At 41.6% G+C, this 22,608-nt stretch overlaps 1 protein-coding gene across 1 annotated transcript in view; it reads left to right on the top strand.

The window, feature by feature from the left end:
- PREX1 (phosphatidylinositol-3,4,5-trisphosphate dependent Rac exchange factor 1) overlaps window positions 1–22,352 on the top strand; it is a 227,001-nt gene extending 204,649 nt beyond the window's left edge. The window contains exons 27-40 of the mRNA XM_044986305.1: window positions 3,269–3,357; window positions 3,864–3,946; window positions 4,655–4,745; window positions 6,779–6,907; window positions 8,284–8,325; window positions 10,810–11,027; window positions 11,853–11,952; window positions 13,130–13,273; window positions 14,046–14,160; window positions 14,739–14,805; window positions 15,452–15,639; window positions 16,948–17,050; window positions 17,710–17,777; window positions 20,056–22,352. Coding sequence (XP_044842240.1) covers window positions 3,269–3,357; window positions 3,864–3,946; window positions 4,655–4,745; window positions 6,779–6,907; window positions 8,284–8,325; window positions 10,810–11,027; window positions 11,853–11,952; window positions 13,130–13,273; window positions 14,046–14,160; window positions 14,739–14,805; window positions 15,452–15,639; window positions 16,948–17,050; window positions 17,710–17,777; window positions 20,056–20,098 — 1,480 coding nt within the window. The 3' untranslated portion in view covers window positions 20,099–22,352. The remainder of the gene's footprint in view (window positions 1–3,268; window positions 3,358–3,863; window positions 3,947–4,654; window positions 4,746–6,778; window positions 6,908–8,283; window positions 8,326–10,809; window positions 11,028–11,852; window positions 11,953–13,129; window positions 13,274–14,045; window positions 14,161–14,738; window positions 14,806–15,451; window positions 15,640–16,947; window positions 17,051–17,709; window positions 17,778–20,055) is intronic.
- The last annotated feature ends 256 nt before the right edge of the window (window positions 22,353–22,608 follow it).

Here is a 22,608-nt window from a genome sequence, read left to right on the forward strand (position 1 = left end):
CACAACCCCTCAAAACCAAGGCTTTTAGAAAATTTAATTATCTCGGAACATCAAAAAGTCTGTGACTTTTTCCCTCCTATACTATACAACTGTGAGCCAACGAAGCTGGACAGAGTTTGTAGATTGCTTGATCTTATCATAGATGCTATTGTAAGAGGATTTTTCCATTCAAGTCTGTGAACAATTTTCCCAGAAGCCTAAAACACTGAGAAGCAGAAATGGACATCCCGCCTTTTTTTAAAAAATGGGTCTTTGAAACCACAAACCCAAATATTTACTCAGGTGTCTCAAAATCTTGTTTTTGAGACAAGATTGACTTGCTGCTTCTCCTGGAATATTTGCTGCTGAAGGAAATCTCACACACTCCACAAGAGCCGTCTTTCTTGGGCGAATACGTTTTTAAAGGCAGGACTTCAGAAGAGAGTAAACAAGTTGCCTTTTTCATTTTCTAATGGAGAAGGCTGTGCATGTTATAGGCCTGCTCAAGTACAGAGCAGTCCTGTCAAAGAGAGTTTTAAAAATCAGAATAATTCAATCTAATCACGCGTCACTGAAGCTTGTGCAGTATGGACCTCTTCTCTTCGTTGCTATTTACATTGATGCAAATGAGGCGTAAAATGCTACTATAGCAGAATGGTGGCATATTATCCTCATTGTGCACTGATGGAAGTGGCAACACGAGATGGAGAGCAGTGAAAAATCAGAACCCTTGTTTTAACTGTTTAACCTTTTGGCATCTGTTTACTGTGCTAGATTGGGATAAACTCTTGGAGATCGTGGTTTGGCCATGGGTGATCCCAAATGAGAGTTAGCACATGTTTGGTTGCTCCTGGACCTGAAGGATGCAAAGGTCCAGATTCTGATCTCTGTTACACCCTAAGTCTGTCAGTGAAGACAATAGTTATTCCAGATTTACAGCAGTGTATCTGAACAGAGCATCCAGCCTACAAAAAATGTATTTGCCATTGTAGCTTTTTTGCATTAGATGATGCTGGCACCTGGAATTCTTCACAACAGTACATATGATCTCTTCTTCCTCTGCGTAGTAATGCACGTAGATGGCTTTTAGATAGGCTCAGTGTGTCCACTGCATTATTGGCCATGGAAATGTGGCTAGACAGGGCTTTGCATGAGTCTGATAGCAGCAGTGACGACTGAACACTAAAAGGTACTAAGAAACAGCCCTGAACTGGCTAGTGTTCATGCTAATTTATGTGAAAGCCTCAACACATTTTGGAATCTACAAAGTAAGGAAAAAATAGGCTATGACAGTTTGATCAGAAGTGCTAGTTCTTTTTCTTTCTTGTTTTAAAACAGTGATAGCATGAGCTGTAGAGTCTCATTCACAGGAATTGACATTTATTTCCTCTACAAGTGGAGCTTTTTTACAAGTAGAAAAATGCATTTTCTTAGTTCAAACCCTGGTCTAGGTACCAAGTAGGGTGACTTCGGTGGGTTCAAACTTGTTCCTAGTAGATATTTGCCTACACCAAAATGAAAACCTGCTTATGTGCTTTGAAGGTCTTTTAATGAAATACAAAGAATTGGCTCCCTCTTTTAAAAGGAAGCCCATTTCTGAATCCTGTTTTGCTTACACAGATTCGACAATTGAGCCTACTCTATTATGGGTAACACAATGAGTTCAAAGACAGAGTCTCTGTGGGGCTGTCACTTGCTTCAGAATTTTACACATAAATGTAAGATAGGAAAGATTATTCTGTCTTATCTTTATTAGATAGAGGCAAATAATTAGGTACATGTAACAGATATGATAGTTACTCAAGGGGGGAATCAAATGTATTTTGATAGTTTTTGATCCAGAAAATGGATACTGAGGAGCTACAAAAATGAGCAAATTACAGATTAGAATATGCCTTGTTTGCATTAACCACGCTCCTTTCTCACTGACTGTTGGGAGAACTAATTCAGTGTTTCTCTGAAAAGGGTTTGTACTTCAGTTCAGCAGCATTGGCTATCTCCCTTTAAACGTCTCCAGAACGAAGAGAAAACAGACCTGACTGATAATAGCTCTCACAAGGGCAAACAAAACCCAGTTCAGGGAGATAGGACTCTGTAGGTTCTTTTTATTCATGAGTTAGGAGGGAAATTACTCTCATTCTTCCAATAGCAAAGTTCAGAGCCCTTCTGGTTTAGGTTTACCTTTTTTAAAATCAGTGCTGGTAAGTTTCCAAAGGTAAGGTTTGAAAAATTCTAAGCCAAGGCTAGATAAAAACTGTGAACTGGATTCTCCAGTCCATCCACTTCTCTTTGCACCATGGGTGCGAGGCACAGTGAACTTGAATCAGGAGGAAACTTGTGCTGGAGAATTCCCCCTGTGTACAAGGAATCTCCTCTGGGGGAAAGCTGGGTGAAGTGACTCTACTGCTTCTTGTGCCAGCTCTGCCTCCCAACTCCACTGCCTCCTGTGTCAGCACCAATCCCCTCCCAATATAAGGGGAGAGAGGCCTGGCAGGGGCAGGGAGGGGAGGGAGTGTGGTAAGGGAAGAGAAGAGAGTGGGTATAACAGTGCAAGGCTCCACTATGCCCAATTCTCCACTGGCATAAGGTTAAGGTTCCTTCCCTTCCAGCTCTGCCCCTGCAACTTTAACCTATGCTGGAGTTAGATGGCCGAGAATACATGGCCAGGCCCCTGTGCTTGGGCTCAGTGGGGAATCCAGCCCACAGCGTTTAATTTTGTATTGGTCACCCCCGCTGGGTGTTCCTGGAGCATCTTTAATGAACTCCCTGTGCCCTGATAGTGATGAGATGCTCACTGGGAAATCAGCATTCATTCTTTATAAGAGACTTGCTCACAATCATGCTTCAATTGTCCCGGGAACTGAAGGATGATGTCCTCTTAGAGTACGTCTACACTGCAATTAAAACCCACAGCTGGCCCGTGCCAGCTGACTTGGGCTCGCGATGCTTGGGCTTAGGGGCTGTTTTACTGTGGTGTAGACCAGGCTCTGGGACCCTCTCTCCTCACCGTGTCCTAGAGCCCCAGCTCCAGCCCAAACATCTACCCTGCAATTAAACAGCCCCTTAGCCTGAGTCAGCTGGCACAGGCCAGCTGTGTGTAGACGTACCTTTACTAGCCAAATCAGGAGGCCTTCCTTAGTATTATTCAGTCCCTACTTAAGTCAGCTCTCAGTAATGAGTAAGGACATTTCCCTGAGGGACAATAGGATTGAATATAAACCGAGTGATGACTGAGTCAAGGCCCTGGATAAGGAAACATTTTCAACATCTTCCTTTCTTCTCCTTCCAGTGAGTGTAACAGTAACCGGGACTCCGTGCTCTCCTACACCAGTGTACGGAGTAACAGCTCTTACCTGGGCAGTGACGAGATGGGATCAGGTGAGTGAGTGCCTGGCTAGCAACCAGGCGTAATAAAAGAGGCTCTCCAACATCAGATGAGACGGCTGGCTAAACATCTACAGCTTTGCTGGTTGTTATTACCAGGGTGCTTAATTGCAAAGGTGGTTCATTCAGAGGAACACAGACCAAACTAGTCACATAATAATTAAGGAGTTAGAGGTCTGCTCTTTCCTCAGTGGACCATTGTACTCATGGTGTGCGGAGGAGAAATTAGGCCAGATTAGAGTCCTTTGTTGCTGATTTGCTTACAGAGGGCATTTGCATAGTCTGAAAAATATTTTGATCTGTGGATTGGGGAAGGAGAACTCGCAAGCCACCCAGTTTGTCTTCACTGATCTCTTCAAGGTCATTGTATTGCAATAATATTCTTCATCGTTAAAACCACTGTCACAGTGCTTTTTTGGTTGTGCTGTAACACACACAAGATGTGAGACACCCAAATTGATTAAATGGTTTATAAAAAAAAATCATTTTTCCTTTATTAGGTGACGAACTTCCCAGTGACATGAGGATTCCTTCGGACAAACAAGACAAACTCCACGGCTGTCTTGAGCATCTTTTTAACCAGGTACAGAACACTAGCACAGTTACATGAAGCAGCGTACACTACATCACAGAACAAGGTGTCAGAAATTACCAAATCATATCTCAGTGGAGATCCAACTAATAAGGTTTTGGAGTAAGATGCGAGGAAGTGGATGTGAGATAGTTTGAGGAAACAGTTTTGTCTCCACCAACATTCAAGTCACTCTGTGTAGTTAGGACAAGGGTGACCTGCAGCTTTGGATTCATGACAAAGAGCTTTGAAAACAGATGTGTGAAAACCAACAAGTGAAATTTTCATGTTATGAGTGATCGGAATAGATCTCATGGACAGAATTTTTGGAAAAACTGCCCCCAATTAGAGGAAAAGAATGTAACCAAAGGATGCCTTTACACATTTATAACCTCAGCTAAATTGTTCTTCTCTATCCCCCGTGTTCACCATAGCCCAGATCATGACTCTCATGCCCACACTGCATACACATACATTCATACTAGGCTCCTGGGGAGAGATGAGGGTTGGAATGGTTTAATTATATTTGCTAAGGATGAGATTTCCATCAAAATTAATGGATTTAGACTGTGGTGTGGAGGATCCAGTTTAGCTTAAGTGAATGTGTTAGCGCCAACATGCAGCAAATGCAGCTTTTTTGCTCTTTTCCTCAATGAGTGGCCTCTTCAAAAATTCTCCTGGCGTTTTACTAAGAGTGACCTAATCTAAATCCTGCTCCAGGTGGATGCTATCAATGCGCTCCTCAAAGGATCAGTCATAACCAAGGCCTTTGAAGAAACCAAGCACTTTCCAATGGACCACAGTTTGCAAGGTAAAAGAAAAGCAGTTTGGTTGTATTAAATAATGTAATTTCCCAGAATACAACAAGCCCTTAACATTAAGAACTAGAGGTTCAGAAGTCAGTACACCCAAGTTCATGTACAAAATTGTGCACACATAATTTGCACACACAGTTACAACAGTTATGTATGCAGTCACAATAACTGTGCATATAAATGACCAGTGACATGTTGACTGTTGGTATTCTGTACTGTTCAGTGGGATCTCTACACATCCCGGAGGACTCACCTCTGTAGCACAACCCTAACAAGCTGCAGCTCTGTGACACCCAAAAGTTCTGCATAAGTTTGCTTAAAGAACTACTCCACTTCTTTTTAGGGATGGATAATTGCTAGACTAACACCACACACATAACACCAACACACATTCTGGAAATCAGCCCATCCCAGCGAGAGCACAAATGATGCTGTGTTTCTTTTCCTCAAAGAGGATGATGGGAATTTGGCCTCATGAGTTTGGTGACCAGAATGTTTTTTTTTCTCTCTGAAAAAGATTGGCGTTTATTTCTTAAACATTTGCTGCATTTCCTTTTCCTCTTGGAATCTAAACTCTTCTGTTATCTTGGCTGATCTTCAGGTGTTCTGGTCAAGGGTTCTCTCTCTTTCTTCTATCCCCTGTTTTTAGCTACATGGGCAACTTGCATAGTCAGTCTTCTTCAGAGTTAGGAGAGGCTCCTGTGAACACTGTGGAAATGTTTTGAAAAGCCATGTTCCTGTGACATTTAAACAGCTATAGAGTACCTATCCCTGCCCTTACACTCTTTGAATGCAGTAAGGAAACAGCAGCCACCCTGCATATATTTTCTTCAAGCTTTATTTTGTTTGTTTCACTTAAACATAGACTTGTCTATTCAAACTGGCTCAATTGCACTGAAAGAGCCTTTCAGTTCACTGCAGCTTCAGGATGGTCCCATATTAATCACCAGGAATCACACTACAGGAATAGACAAGCCCTGATTATAGTCAGTGGGAATCTTTGCCCAAATTACCTTCTTAATGCAGTCCCAAGTTGCAAATAAGCATGAAAAGGAGAGCTTACCATGGTCACATCTCAGTGATGGGTGAGAATTTGCAAATCATCCTGTCTCTTTTTGGAGACAGTAATTTGGCACGCAGTATCGCTGACACCAGAGTGTTTGGCTAAACCACATAACTGCATCATAAGGAATAGAATTTACCCTCTTCAGTTCAAAATACATAGGTTTCTACCTGGTGAAGCAAAGCAGAATATTAACTAGCTTATACGTTCCCAGCAGCCGCAGCCTTAAGTAGGTGTTGGTCTGATTTCCCCCAGGAGGTGACACAGACACACTTGGCTATATATTAGACGAGGCAGAGAGAACCAGAGGGGAATGCTGAGCTTAGTTCTGCAGCCATGGTGCTCAGGGATATATTTGTAATATATTGCAAAAGAAGTTAATCACACAATTCCAGTGCATTGTGCATGTGAGTCGCATGCCTAATTTTTGTGTATGATGCTGAAAATATAACAAGTGAGGACTCTGTTTTTAACAAGACTATAGGAAATTGCAATCTTTTTTTCTATCTACATCAGATCCATTTAAGAAATTCCCTCACGGGTGATGGTTGCTGTAGGTAGTGTATTCATTGGTTAGACCTATATGCAAATTATATAGCTAATAAGCTACTCAAAGGCCTGGTCTACACTAGGGTGGGGGGGTCGAACTAAGGTACGCGACTTCAGCTACGCGAATAGCGTAGCTGAAGTCGAACTACCTTAGTTCGAAGTACTCACCTGTCCAGACGCCGCGGGATCGAAGTCCGCGGCTCCCCCGTTGACTCCGCCACCGCCGTTCGCGGTGGTGGAGTTCCGGAGTCGACGAGAGCGCGTTTGGAGTTCGAACTATCACGTCTAGATTAGACGCGATAGTTCGAACTCCGAGAAGTCGAACTCTACACGTTGACCCGGCAGGTAAGTATAGACCTACCCTGAGTTATGCGGCATCTCTCCACTGCTTGGACTAATTTCTCTCTTTTGCTGCAGAATTTAAACAGAAGGAAGAAACCACAATAAGGTGCCGGAATAATATTCAATTCAGTGTCCAAGAAGATCCCTGGAACCTTCCACTGCGTATCAAGAACCTTGTTGAAACCATTCAAAAACATGTGGAAGGTCTGTGAATGCAGGGTGGTCATTTATCCGTTCAGTGTTAAAGGAATGTTTTCTTTCTAGAGATGAGCACAAGCTGTAAAGCTCATGGAAGTGAATAAAAAGGGGATGGGCTTGAGCCGAGGTTTTTGTTGAGATCATTAGGGAGCTAAAAACCAGTTGCAGAATTTGGAGCCAAACATCTCCACTGTTTGGGGTTGTTCTGAGATTTGATTTTGGCCCATACTGATTGTTAAGGTAAAAAATTGTATCTATGGAAAAATCTTCCTTCCCTAAGTTCCCAGCAACTTTGTAACATATTAAAATGGAATGGGTTTGAAATATCCAATTTTTGCTTTATTTTTGCCCTCATGCTACAGAGCATAAGCCAACGTCTTAACTATCAGGGTCAGGAGGAAACATTCCTAAGGGGCAGGTTATTCTGTAACTGCCTACTGCAGAGTTTTGTTCAGTGTTTAATTTGTATTAAAGAAAGAGGTGCCAGGGCTCAAGCAATTAGGTGCTGGGGCTCAAGAATTTTTTTACTTTCATAATTGATGCGGCAAGCCCAGAGGTACCCGGGCTATGAACTGTCAAGCCTAGAGGTGCTCAGCTCTGGCAAGCCCTGGCACAAATTAAACACTGTTTTTGTTGCACCTTCCTTGGAAGCTGCTGATATGGGCCACCATCAGAGACAAGATGCTGTACTAGGTAGACTTCTGGTCACCCAGTCTGGCAGTTAATTTTGTCCACTAGGTTTAATATGGTAATTGAAATATAGGTTATAAATAGACCTGGATTTTAGAGGGGAGTGGGTTATTGTTCTTCCCAGTGATGATGTATTACAGCACCACAACTGTGGATTGAATGATCATGTAGAACTTTTTTCTAATTCTCTTAGTCTATTTCCGAAGTCTATAGGGACTGAATTGGGTCAGAGTGACTTGCTTGCTGGTGTAATTTAAAAAAACACTTAAAGAAAATGAAATAGAGAAAAGACTAGGCAGATTCTGGAAGGAGATAAGCGAAGGATGTAATCAGTCCCTGTAACTCCCTGAACCATTACATTTACAAAACGCCTTGCTTAAAAAGCACCGGTAGGATTCAAGTGGGATGACTGAGTCTGGTGATGTCTACTCTCAAGTGCAAGGCCCAGCACTGAGATCACCTCTGTAGTGATTCCTCCACATGTGCAATTTGTTCCCAATAATTCATGGTAGTCAATGGAGCATTTAATCTATCAAGGTGCCTGATTTATGCCTCGCTCCCTGCTTAATCAAACATTTTTAGTGAGGAATAACTCTAGACTAAATAGAAATGGAGAGAGGTGTCAGCAGGGTACAATCAAATCCACCTTTGCATCATGTTTATCAGGTCCTTCATTCTCTTTTCTCTTCTAGATGGGAAGAATCAACTGCTTCTGGCCTTGCTAAAATGCACAGGTAAGGGCTTCTGATTTGGGGTATTGGTGGAAAACTTTGGATGCTGGCAGATGTCCTAAAGTGTGTAGTTTGGCTGGCATATGTACATACCTGCATGTTTGAATCGCTTTGTCCAGTCACAGAGATCACAGTACATTATCCAACTAGTGGTGTGCTTGCAAATCTGGTTCAACCGCGCTATTGATGACATTATGCCATTTCTTGTGCTCATGCTGGGCAGCTCTTTCCTACTTCCTTTTTGCACAGCCTTGCTTAGTCTTAGGGTTGCTCACTTTATGGTTCTGTATCACCAGGCATGTTGTAAATGTCATCAAGCACCGTGTCTCTTTGCCCTTTCTTCATCTTCTTCCCCTTGTGTAAGCCTCATTCCCAGTTGGCCTCCACTGTTTCTTGATGTGGTGGAGACATGCAGCAAAAAAAGTGAGAAGCTATTGCACAATTCATTATGAGGTTGTGGGCCTGTCTTTCTTTTCAAGCAGGCTACCGAGATACGGAGTTTGGGTTTTGCCTTGTGTATAATTTTAGGGTGTGCATTTCCCCTTTAACCAGCTCATTATTTCCTCAGTGCACCTATATAAGCCCCTTTAGTGTTAACAAGAGCCAAACTTACATAGCAAAGTCCTAAGGACTTGATCCTGCCTTATTGAAGCCAATGGGAGTTTTGTTATTGATTTTAATAGGAGCAGGCTAAGACCACAGCAGTGTAAGCCCAGGGTTAGAAGATGCTGAGGTAGCAAACTCTGGGTTTGTTAACCTAGCGCTTGAGTGTCTACACTCATTTGTAACCTAGGTTAGCACCCGTTGGAACATGGGGCCCCAGCATCTACACTGCATTATACAGTCCTGAGTCCAACCGCCATATCCCAGACTTCCTTGCACCCTCCCAAAATGGGACCACTCTAGCTCTTTGTTCATGGTGTAGTGTCGGAAAACTTGATTGTCCACCAAACTTGACTGTCCAGAGGACAAAATAGTCAACCCTTGGGACTGGGGGACACTTTTGGTAGATTCCCAGAGCACGTATCCAGAGGGGGCTGTGTATACCCTGCAAACTCTGGGACCTGACTTGACTCAGACTCGGACCCTCCCCACCTATAGTGTCCTGGGAGCCTGGCCTGAGCTCTTGGTCAGTGCGATTTGTGAGTAGATGGAAGGTGTGTGTGTGTGTGTGTGTGTGTGTGAATCTGAACTCTGAATTTACATTGCAGCGTAGACGTACCCTAAATTTGTACCAGCATACATTGCAGGCATCATCATTACAAGGGGAAAAAACACACACTGGCAAATCGGATAACTCCCTCTCCCTGTTTGTACAGTTACTTTATTTGCACATTTAAATAGCCATATTTTGTATCTGTAAAACAAGGCAATACAGAATAACAAATAATATGTCCTCATCATTTGCTGGATCATTTTTAAGGATGGCTGAAAATCTGGGGCTTGATTCTCAGCTGCACTAAGTGAGGGTGGGAGGCAAAGGTGGCTCCAAGCCACCTTTTTGCTTCCCCCAATCCTGGGGCTGGCTGGGGTCCAAACCGACCCTGGTGTAAATAGAGCTGTAATGGTTTTGGCTCCGCCCTATCCTATCCTTCCTCCTCAGCCCTTTATGGAACAGCCTACAGAGAGGGTGTAGAGCTGGCTGTGCCACCTTTACATCATCTAGGGAGTCCATTGTCGATAGAGCAGCTTTGAGCCCTCTTTGCGCTGTGCTGAGGATCTGGCCCTGGGTCTTGCTTGTCTTAGTTCTTTCATTGTTGCACTCAGTGCTTTATAAAAATAATCTGTATCGTCAAAACCTCCATGTGATGTATTCAGCTTCGTTCTGTAGAAAACACTCTCTCGGGAACAAGAGAGGCTGCTATAACCTACCTACTGCATATCAGGAGAAACCCAAGATGTCTAGGGAGCCGCTCTTCATTTATTCATGTGCTTCCCTTTTCTGCCCTTTGCATGTTCTTTGTACAATCTGCAATCCCCTGAAGTGTGACACAGTTTATCTGGCCAGCATAAGACTGACTGGCAAGCTCAGTGGAAGCACAGCTAACACTGTGGAGATTCCCCCAGGCAAACATGAACCAAGTGGTACCATTAATGGACGTCATGTATGGGAAACCTTCATAACGAGGGAGGTAGGGGAAGTGGCATCACTAATAGTGGAGACCCTGTTTCATGAATATAGTTGTCAATGAAGGAGATCAGGCCAGGTCTGGCACTGATGACACAGGGGAGCCTCATCTAGCCCTTGGCATCCAGACAGATGGACAAATAGGCACAGGGCATCTGTATGGGGGGAAAACAAAAGGAAGACTGGGCTGGAAAATCCTCTCTTTCTCACACCCCCACCCTCTCCCAATAGGGGACAGATAGCAGGAGCCAGTGCAAGGTGACAGCTCAAATCAAAGGTCATACAGAGATTGCCTTCCATTCCATCTCAGACAAACTCCCTCTGACTCCTTTGTGACTCTCTTCCCTTCTCTCTGGCAGATACTGAGCTGCAGTTGAGACGAGATGTCATTTTCTGCCAGTCCCTCGTGGCTGCTATTTGCACTTTCTCGGAGCAGTTGCTGGCTGCTCTCAACTACAGATACAACAACAATGGGGAGTATGAAGAGAGCAGCAGGGATGCCAGCAGGAAATGGCTGGAGCAGATAGCGGCCACTGGGGTTTTACTTCACTACCAGTCCCTGCTGTCCCCCAGTGTGGTAAGAGAGATGCTAAAGAATGGGTTTCACAGCTCCACAGTGAATCCTGACCTCTTCAAGGTCACCTGGACACTTTCCTCCTACTTACCTCCTGGCCAGAGCCTCTGACTTTATCTATAGGGAAACATCTACCCCCTCAAGGAACCCTCTGTTATTCTCATCATAATAGCCGATCCATCACACACTGATCCCCACAAATGCTAAACTACTGGCCTGGGCCAGGTGAACACATTTCACTAGTGAAAGATAATAGACAGCCTGCCCCATAGAGAAGGGGCAGATTGGTAGTTTGCCAGAGAGGTTTCCTTTTCTGGAGTAATGCTGCCTTCTTTACTGTGGACTAATTTCACAGTTGCTAGGAAAGTGTGTGTGACCTGACCTCTGCTGGTGAGAAAATGAATTTCAACAAGCAGACAAAAATGGTTCGTTGTGTTCCCAGAGCTCAGAGCAAACTGCAAATCTCGTCCTTTCTCCATGTGCTGACTGAAGTCACTACCCAGGTTCAACACAGGCAGTGGTTTTGAAAGCTTTCTCTCATGCTGCCCTAGCTACGTGCTCCAAGCCTGACCTAGAGGCACCACATCTAGTATGAGAAAGGCAGGACTCGTAAAATCCACTGGCCTGTGTTGAGTAGAAAGCTCTCAGGCAAATGCGACCAACTTTGGCAGGATCTAAGCTAAAATAATAATTTTAGAAGGAAAATGAGTGTGAAGCTATGAAGGGAAATCAGGTCTGACAAAAACAAGAGCTGTGGAATGAGACACATTTATGCCCACTCTCCCTTTGGATAGATTACCCATTCGTGTTTGTTTCTCTCCACCGCAGAAGGAAGAGCGCATCATGCTAGAAGACATCTCAGTAACTCTGTCTGAGCTGGACAAGGTTGCCTTTTGTTTCAAGCAGCTGGACCACAGTCTCGTAGCAAGTGAGATTTTTTAGAACTTTTCTTTCTTGCTTGTATTCCTGGTCAGTTCACTCCATGATATTAAATCCTCCAGAAGTGCTCAATCCTGAAAGGTGCTGAGCATCTCTTGTGAAGTGCCGCATTCCCACAACTTCCACAGAATGTAATGGGAGTTAAAGCCACAATGCACCACACCCAAGGGTACATTGCACGATTGGGCCCTAAAATGATAACTCACATCAGCTCGCCTTGTTTTCTGGACCAGGTAGGAAAGGATCATAGCCAATCAGCTTTCTTCATAGCCAGGACTACTGCTAGGACTTGCCTCATATGAGCAAGGAGGAGACACTTAGTGAGATGAGTATCCCTTGCTATCTTTTATCAGACTGACTATCCATTTTGGAATATCTGCTTAGCCCCTTATCCTACGGCTGGCATTTGGAATAGTAAGTATTAGTCTCTCTGTGAACGGTAGTGGCTAAAGCGTAATGGAAATTATAATCATAACTCCAGGTAATTGCTGAGGACCTTGTATCCACACCTGTTAATTGGCTGCACGAGAGTAGGGCTAGTAGTGTCAGCCTCACTGCATCCTCTGAAGCATCTAATGATGCCACTCGTAAAATCTCTACAGTTGGGAACCACTGGGCCCTGCCTGTGTTTCTTGCCCAGCACGTGCAGAGACATGACAGCTGGGGTGAGCAGCTCCAGACAGATGTTTATTATTAACCAGCCTTTCGGCAAGTGAAAGGACACACACTCCTGACATGTTTATCCAGTACAAGCTCACATAACAGGATGTTGTTATTTATTATTATTAACCATGTTTACTGCACTAGTGCTTAGGGACAAGCTAAGAACAAGGCTCCGTTGTGCTAGGTGCTGTACAAATACAGAGAAGTAGACAGTCCCTGCTCCAAAGTATTTAGAAATCTGATAGAAAAGGAAGACACACAGTGGGGGAAAGGGATCTTACGTACAAGCAAAGCAATCAGCATGATGGTATCAAACATCATGTTAATTGATGGCATATCTCGTAAACAACATGCTTCTTCTGAGCATAGCATTTCCCTCGCTTGCTGCCACTGCTAACATTTCAGTAACGAGATGTTATTAAATGGACTGACATGCGCAGACATTGCTAGTCTCTCACTGCTGTTTCAGAAAAACACAAATGTCTTTATCTTTGTTTCCCCAGATACTCACGTCTTCTACCACATTGAAGGAAGTCGGCAGGCTTTGAAGATTATCTTTTACCTTGACAGCTACTACTTCTCCAAACTGCCGTCTCGCTTTCAGAACGGGGGAAGCTTAAAGCTGCACACAGTGCTCTTTACAAAAGGTGCCCACAAAACTCTTGACCAAGAAAAACAAGTGATGTGAATCTAATTAGTTGCTAAATATTTTAAGGTTCATTATTAAGAAATGACCATAAATTTGTTAATGAAACAAAACTGACAACTCCATTGAAAATATTTTAAGAGGCAAAAATTGACTTCTCCCCAGAATGACAATCTGATATACTGGGTTGGGCGGTTAATATGCTGTAAGATGGTTAGGTTGAGATGTTCATGGGGAGCAGATTATCCCTAGAGATGCCTGCTGTGGGGTTTCTTGCACCTTCCTCTGAAGCATCTAATCAGAGACAGGATATTGGACTAGACAGACCATGAGTCTGATCCAGTCTGAAAATGTCCATGTTCCTCTGCCACAGACTGGGATTTCTAAAGGACGCATTTTCTGTGCACACATATGTGTGTATTCACAGAATCATCTGGGCTGAACGTCAAGGGACCTTGTGTGGACCAGCTAAACCACTGTCCTGCATTGCTGCATATGGCATAGGATACTTCCTTCAATGCAATAACACTATGACCATATTCCAGTGATCTGGTACCATAGTAGCCCTTGCCTTTTGAGGTGTCATAATGAAAACTGTGGTTCACAGAAAACATCCCCACTGAGGAAATAAATTCACTTCATCTTATTTTTCACAGGGTTGGTCTTTGACATGTTTTGGCAGTTACCTAGTAGGGGGGTGAACTAGAGAGACAATCAAATGAAAAAATGATAGCCAGAGTAATATAGTTATTAAAAATCTTGTCTCCTTCCAGCTCTTGAAAGCCCAGATAGCCAACCCCAGCCAGGTGACTCATCTCTAGAAGAACTCCCGCAACAGATTAATGGAGTCTCCCTTGAAAAAGTGCAGCAATATTACCGTAAACTCAGGTAATGTGCCTCTCCTCCCATCCCCCAATAAAAAAGGAAACTCAGGTAATGTGCCTCTCCTCCCATCCCCCAATAAAAAAGGAAAGGGTGCTATTTTTTCAGGACCCTTCATAGACTGATTTTTCTTTCCTGGTGGTTTCATGTCTTGTACATAGTGATTCTTTGGAGAAGCCAGTGATATGGAAAGGAGGAGATCTCTAGGAAAAGAAATATTCCATTTAAGTTTCACATACTGTTTTTTAATCAGAAGGGTTTTATTTTTAATCTTTGGTGTATTGAAAACCTCTTAAATTATTTAGCAAAAAATAGCCTTAAATTCCTCCTGGAATATAGGAATGTGTCAGAAGCAATTTCCATCTAAACTGGACTTCAGATTTTTGATCGGAGCTAAAGTTAAACTAAAAATACTTTTTGTTAGTCTTCAATCACTATAGAAAGAAACAATTCAAGTGCTTCAGTAAGAAAATACACCATCTTGGACCACAGGACTTTCCTTTCATATCCACCTGAGATGTTATGCAGTAGTTAGTGAAGTGAGATGCTCACCAGCTAATCCAATTCTTCATGGCTAATTGCAGGACATTTTACCTTGAGAGATCCAACTTGCCTACTGATTCCAATACAACAGCAGTGAAGATTGACCAGGTATTATTATTATTATTTATATTGTGGTAGCACCTGATAGCCCTAGTCATGGCCCAGGACTCTCTAGCACTAGGTGTGATACAAACACACAGTCCCTGCCCCAAGGTCTTGAATCAGCTTGTCTGAGGCTCAGATAGAGTTCGGTCACCCAGAAATGTGATGCCTGCAATCCGTTTAGAAATGATCACTGGTGTCGTTTTTGGAGAATTTTGTTCACAACTTACAGTACAATAAAAGCAACATCTCCCAGGCCCTCACCTAAAGCTCAGTTCAGTAACAAACACAGTCTGTACTTGGGGCAGATGCTTCATGTGAATGTTTGTGCATGCTGTAGAAGCACACAGAGATTCGGGTGTTTTTATTATAGTGGAGACAATTCAGGGACTCCCGTCAGTGCAGTTATTAACACGTACTGGAAAATAGATTGATACGATTTGTGTTCACTTGCAACAGACTGTCTCAAACCCTTGTCAAGGCCTCACTTTTTGTGCTGAAAATCATATCTACTGTGAATAGTTGTTACTTTAGATCTACCGAGGAGCTGTTTCCATAGAGTATTAGACACAGGAAAAAAGTTCTTATAAGAGTCTGTATAAATGAAGGAGTAAATATGCCACTGATGCATGTGTTCACTGTTCCTGTGTAGCTTATTCGCCCCATTAATGCAATGGATGAGCTGTGCAGACTGATGAAGTCCTTTATTAATACAAAACCCACCCAGTCGGGATACTCTAGTAGTAACACACCAGGAGCTGGGCTGCTGCCTATATCCTCAGAGCTCTGTTACCGCCTCGGAGCCTGTCAGATTGCTATGTGTGGCACTGGGATGCAGAGGTGAGATTTAAGAAACCCTCCGTGGTACTGTTGTGATACTAACTTTTCTTCTGTATAAGAATCTAAGCAACACATCTGAGCCCGTTACATACTGCTAGAGAGAGAGGGGCCCCCTACGAATGAGAATGAACAAAGCCCTTCTGTTGGCAAGTTTTATTTTAGGATGGGTTGTGACATCAAGCACTGCTGTGACTTCTAGCACTGCTGTACAGTGGTGGAGACTCGATGTCCCAATGCAACTACTAATAACCTTTGCTGGGTGGGCACAGAGCATATGTCTTTAAGTCAACACAGTTTTCAATCACAGAGGTGACCTCCTCTAATAAATGATGGTTTTAAAATCTTTTTTTGCAGACGCTAATAAAACCATTTTATTAAATGGCCCAAAATTTCAGTGTTAACAATAACTCATTTTCAGAAGATTTTTAGCTCATGGAAGACACTTACATGAACCACCAGCTATGAGACACAGCCATGTGATAACACCATCTGAAATCACAACAGCGTAACTTCATGAGCTTACGTGGTGTAGGAGAGGTGTCACTGAGCTGGGCTGCATAAATGGTTACAGAGTAGCAGCCATGTTAGTCTATAGCCAAAAAAAGAACAGGAGTACTTGTGGCACCTTAGAGACTAACAAATTTATTTGATCATAAACTTTTGTGGGCTACAGCCCACTTCTTCAGATGCATAGAATGGAACATATAGTAAGGAGCTATATATACATACAGAACATGAAAAGGTGGAAGTAGCCGTATCAACTCTAAGAGGCTAATTAATTAAGATGAGCTAGTATCAGCAGGAGAAAAAAAACTTTTGTAGTGATAATCCTCACATAGTGATAGTATCCTCACACCTCTTGGCAACTGTCTGATATGGACCATCTTGATTATCACTACAAACCGTTTTTTTTTCTCCTGCTGATAATAGCTCATCTTAATTAATTAGCCTCTTAGAGTTGATATGGCTATTTCCACCTTTTCATGTTCTGTATGTATATACATCTCCTTACTAAATGTTCCATTCTATGCATCTGATGAAGTGGGCTGTAGTCCACGAAAGCGTGTGCTCAAATAAATGTGTTAGTCTCTAAGGTGCCACAAGTACTCCTGTTCTTATAACTGGTTATATATTTTCAGATAGGAAACCAGAAAGTAAACATAAAAAATGGTGCAGTGGCCAAGTTAATTTGCAGTTACTAGCTAAGTAGCTTTGTTAAAAGTTGTAACGCAAGACTTTGTTAAAAGTCATAAGTAATTTTAAAAAATGGTTTGTGGATTTATCATTCCCTTATGTACCCCTGTCCAGAAGTACATTGAGTGTGTCCCTGGAACAAGCAGCCATACTGGCTCGAAGTCATGGACTTTTACCCAAATGTATCATGCAGGCTACAGACATCATGAGAAAGCAAGTGAGTATTTAGGTGTTTTCTATTACTACTTCCTTAGCTGGATCACCTGCATGCCACTATCCTAATCCCTGGAACCTCTTTGTGGAGATACCAGTTAATTTCTCTGTGGAGATGTGTGTTGTGCATATACACACTCACATCCAGACACAGTGAAATTTGTACAACTGCATGCATGCCTTGCAGGAGCAAATTCTAACATTTGCATGTGTGGACATTAGGCTATTTAAGGTGCATACGTAGGATTACGTTATTTAAAGTGTGTGCACAGAGGTTCGAAAAATGTACAGAATGTGCAGGCTTATGCCCTTGTAAAATATGTGTACAAACATGCACAAAAGAAAAAGAGGCTGGTCTTTGAAAATGTAGGCCATATAGTATACTTATATACATCCTGTATATTCCATAATGTGTTCTCATGCATACAACATTATATGGTGGCAATCTCCTAGTGTTAGACCATAGTGTTTGTAAAGTGCTTTAGGACTTCTGTCATCTTAAGTAAACGCAGATGGTTGATGTACCTACCCAGTGGATTCCAGAGCTACTAAAAGTAGTTAATGGATTGTCAGATAGAAATCAGACTCCTGTTACAATATTTTCCCTTAAGGGTCAGATGTTTTATTGATATTATCAATGCCATAAGTTCTGTGTTTCCTTAGGGACCAAGGGTTGAAATCTCTGCTAAAAATCTCAAAGTGATGGATCAGATGCCGCAGTCTGCACCCCGGTAGGTTATGTACAGTATGTGTTATCTGAATATTTGTGTTGCATCTTTGCACCCAGCTGTGACATTTCCTGCTCAAATTGAGAAGCTCTTCAGCAGCAATACCCAGAACTATCCCAACCATCACTATACTAAACCCAAGTGCACCAGTATTTAAAAAAGCTTTGTTTCAGATCCCCTGTCACTCACCATTAACTTGTAGGCCTCCTGTGTTGTCTAAATAAAACATCACTGCTGATTTTTTTTGACAGTGGCAATGAATTGCTAAAGCTCAGTGGCTGTCAGTTATCTGTGGAATGCTGAGGAGCAGAAATTCTTGAATGGCAGCTCCGACTGCAACTATGCAAAGATGATTCATGAGCTAATACTCTGGCCAGAGCCCCATGAAGTGTCTGGAATAGCCTGAGTGTCTCATGATTTACTGCAGAGTGGGTTTAAGAGCAAGCAGCGCAGATCAGAGTGAATTTATGGTGATGCAATTCCTAGAAGAATCAATTGCCCAAAGTTATAGCCATTCTGTTGTTGTCTGAGGGTCAAACCTTGAGAGAGGCTATCCACCTGCAAATCCCACTGACTCCAATAGGAGCTGAAGATACTCATTGTGTCTCCCTGAAGGACATAATTTCAGTTGGTTTTTACTATCTTTATTTCTGAGAGAGATTTTTTTTAACCTATTTCCCCTCTCTCTGTCCTCCCCATCCTCCTCCCAAACAGACCCAGAGGAGAGAAGAGGGTTCCTCTATAGCTTCATTGAACATTTATAGAATGCTAGGGCCAAACCCTGCTCAGCTATGCAAGTAGCCCATGGAAGTCATCTGCTCCTATGGAAGTTAATGGGATTCATTTGAGTAAGGCAAGTCAGCTCTGGCCCTTAAAATGAGCAGTGGAAAAGATTATTTAGGTATCCAGCATCTCTCCTGGACAGTGCAGGTTTATTCTATTATACTGTTTCATCTGATCCACTTTTGAAAGTCCTATGAGATGGGGCTTAGACCATAGTATATTTCAGTGTCAATTTTTCCTTTTCATCCAGTTTCTCTTAGCTATACCCCATTGGACTGCCCTAAATAATTGCCCACCTTCAGTGGCAATTGCACCCTTTAGGTGCTTGTAGAAAGTTATTTCAAGCATGTGGTATGAAAACAGTAGTTGGTGGATGAGGTGAAGTTGTCTGTAACACAGTTTGGCCTGGTTTTGCTTTCTCAGAGTCCTTTCACAGGTTCTACTACATTCACCCCCTCTTGTGCCAGCTCAAAAAAGGATGAATATGCACTGTCTACATGTGACTCTGTGCCATATCCCAAATGTCAAGCATCGCAATTCCAGCAGCAGTGACATTTCCCCCTTTTAATGAATATTCATTACCTAAGATCCATTTTTATGATCCTAAAGGTGTGATGTGTTTGAAGTAATTCAGGATAAATAACACTGAAGCTGTAGTTGTGATTTAGAAAGTAGAGTGAAGGCGAGAAAAGCTTCATATTTGATTTTAGGATTTTAAAGAGCGTTTCATTTTAGGAAACTTATATTTGAAAAGCCTAGAGACACAGGTTCCTATTTGGTTTCATCAGTGTGATGTGCATAAGACCAAAAGGAACGAAAATGAGCAAAAGTAAATTAATTTCAGGTAAACTGAATTTGGGCTAAGTATCAGGAAACATTTCCTAGCAGTTAGGCCTGTTAGACTGTGGAATAATCTTGGAAGGGAAGTTATGGAAGGCCCCATCATTTGAGTTTTTTAAACTTAAACTGGCCAAAGCCCTGGAAAATATACTACAGAGAACCATCATGCAATTGGGAGATGGAAAAATCCCCACTTTCAGCATTTTGTCTATCTCCAATTTCTGGGATTTTTAAATGTCTCTGTAAACAAGGGTAAATCAACCATATTGACAAGTACATTGATTGGCATCACAGTGGAATGAGACTTGTCTCCGTTAAAAATGTCCAGGCCAGATAATAAAAAACTAAGTAAAAATCATAATGTATGGCTTGCCAACTGCTAAAGGCCTAAATCTGACTTGGGTTGCACAGAGGTGGAGTAAGGTCTCAAAAAATAAAAGTCATTTTTAAGATAACACCTCTGTGTTTTAATTAGCAATTCTCTAATGGCACATTTAGTTTGCAAAATGATTAATAATTACAACTAGCTGAATCTTTCCTGTCAGACTATGAATGAGTGCGTTTTAGAGTGATAAAAAGCTGAATGTCATATGCTAATTCTAGCATCTTTTTATTATCATTATGCCATGTAACACCAATTTTTAATCCTCCCTTATAGTCTCTACAGGCTGTGTCAGCCACCTTTAGACGGGGACTTATAAAAATGAAAGAGACACCCACGTTATGGAGTCAACAAAGTGTTCAGCTGAGAGCAACCCTGCCCGAGGACCCACGTCAACTGACACTGGTGGCGTTAAATGGAGACGGGAGGATATGGTGCTGGGTGTCTCGTGTTTAGTAAGAGAGCTGAATCTGCAATGCTCACCTGCTGAGAACTCCTACAGTATATGGGCAAAGATTCTTATGGTTCCTTGGCTTATTGGAGAAGTTCTCTAACCATGAACACCCTTGAGCTGAGACAAACAAACTGCCTTCTGCCAGAATGCCCAGAAGGAATAGCAATTCCATGTCAAGAAACTGCAGCTTTACTAATGACTCAGCTGTGCTACTGGCTGAAAGTTGTGGCCTTCAAGTTATGGATCTGTAAAGCAAAAGCAAGATGAAGCACATCTACTCTCCCAATATGTATCTGGCATCCATTTAATTGCCAGCATAATTTTGGTCAGTGGTCTTGAGTAACAGCATCAGAAATACCACTGATTTAACATACTGACCTGCACTTTTGAACAATGAGTAGCTCGTTTCTGGTTTATTTCCATATGAATATAAAGTATTTCTTCTAGAGTCATTTTCCTCTTCAGCCCACTGAGAATCAATCTCTGTATGCTGCAGAGTATACATTCCATAATACTTACCATTACTTCCTCTTACTTATTGTAGCGTTCAGGTTTGGGATTAACATTTTTTACTAATGGTCTATAATGTATTCTGGAAATACAATAATATTTTACAGGAGAGTTTGGCAATGAAGGATTTTTTAGGAGAAATTACAAAGAAAATAAATTGCAGTCCTATACTCTGATTATTTGAACAGATGTAGTTTTAAAAACCAGGTCAGAAGAACTATAGTTATTTATGTGGAGTGGAGTATCTGTTTTGGATCATGTTATTATATATACAAGATTTAAATAAAAATTATATTGTTTAAAATGGGACCAATATGCTGGCAATTACACAGCTAATCCCAGTTTACTGGAAACAATTCTACATTATTTAAAATATTTCGGTATTTAAGTAGTCTTTAATACAGTTATTAAAATGTATTAGGAAGGCTTTTAAGTTAAAAGAAAAAGGAATCATGTATATAATGTACTTTATTTTTTTCTTATTTCAAAATTGTTCTCCATTCTATCAGTATTAGCATTAGTGCAGTAATTTTCTCCAAATTACTGGCTGATACTCATTGAGAATGTCAGCAGTCTCAGGCCAGAAATAATGTTCTTTTGGAGTGAGTGCCTTAATAATGATTCACCTATATCTAACAAAATTCCGCAGCAGTGGGGGAACCTAACATTATTCTCTTTCACCATAGAAAAGCCATAGTCTCTTTTAAAAAAATTCATTGTTGGGAGACTCCAGGAACTGTTTGGCGTGATGGACGTTCTAGAGAATTAAGGTTTTCTTTTGTTTTTGGTTTTTTTGAGGGGGCGGTGTTTTGTTTTGTTTTTGCTGAACAGGGCATTAATTAACTCCAGTTTTATTTGGTTAACAATCCAATCCATCCCAAATATTAAGTTAAAAATCATCTCTTCCCACTTGGCTGCGAAGGTTTTTTTAAATTTGATTTCTTCAACTAGCACAAAATAACTTACTACAAATTTTGAGGGGTTGTGTTGGCTTCCTGAATTATTAAATGTTTTTAACATTTTTGTTTCTTTCATTCTCAGACTGATTTTTTTGGGAGGGAAGAATACATTTTTTTGTTTGTTTTATTTACTTTTAAGTATTCCTTCTGACCCACCTCAGTCCACAGCTGAGGCTTATGTGAGTCAGTCTACTGTTACATCTCAGACACAGGCGTCAGTTACTATAGAATCCATTGCACTGCAGTCAGATCAGCAGAACATTGTTTCAAAGCAGATTGTGCTTCTTCATATTCTTGGAAGACTTAATCTTGCCATTTGCTGTTGAAAAGAATGGTATTTCTTGAAAAATCCCCTAACTTAAAATTAACTGTAATGATATGTAAAGAAAAACTATTCAAACACCCAAGAAATAAAAACATAGGGACCAGTATCCTCTCCTGGGGTAAATCAGCATAGTTTTGTTGACTTCAGTGGATCTGATTTACACTGCCAGATGAGGATCCTGACCTACATTTATGCAGTTCGTACAGACATTGAAGGCGCATAGAAGATGATCTACGGGCATTTACACTGTGCACTGTTTTACATTAAAATGTATGTGTTATTCTCATTAAATACATGCTAGAACATTTTATTATTAAAAGTTGGTTTATATTACAATGAAAGAAGATATGATTTTATTTATATAAGTTACCCCTGACATTCTGTTTAACAACAAAGAACTAAGGACTTTGCAGAGCTATGAAAGGTCAAAAGTTGAAAGTGTTTGGAAAAGTTGTTTTTGATATCTGATCAAACTGACTCTGCAGTGCCGAGCTCTTCCTGTTTGTGCAGTACCACCCACAGATGCGGTTTCACTTCAGAATTCTTATTAAAAATAGGACAGAGCAGTTCTGAGACTGTAT

The sequence above is a fragment of the Mauremys mutica genome, chromosome 13, assembly GCF_020497125.1.
Source record: "Mauremys mutica isolate MM-2020 ecotype Southern chromosome 13, ASM2049712v1, whole genome shotgun sequence".
NCBI lineage: Eukaryota > Metazoa > Chordata > Testudines > Geoemydidae > Mauremys > Mauremys mutica.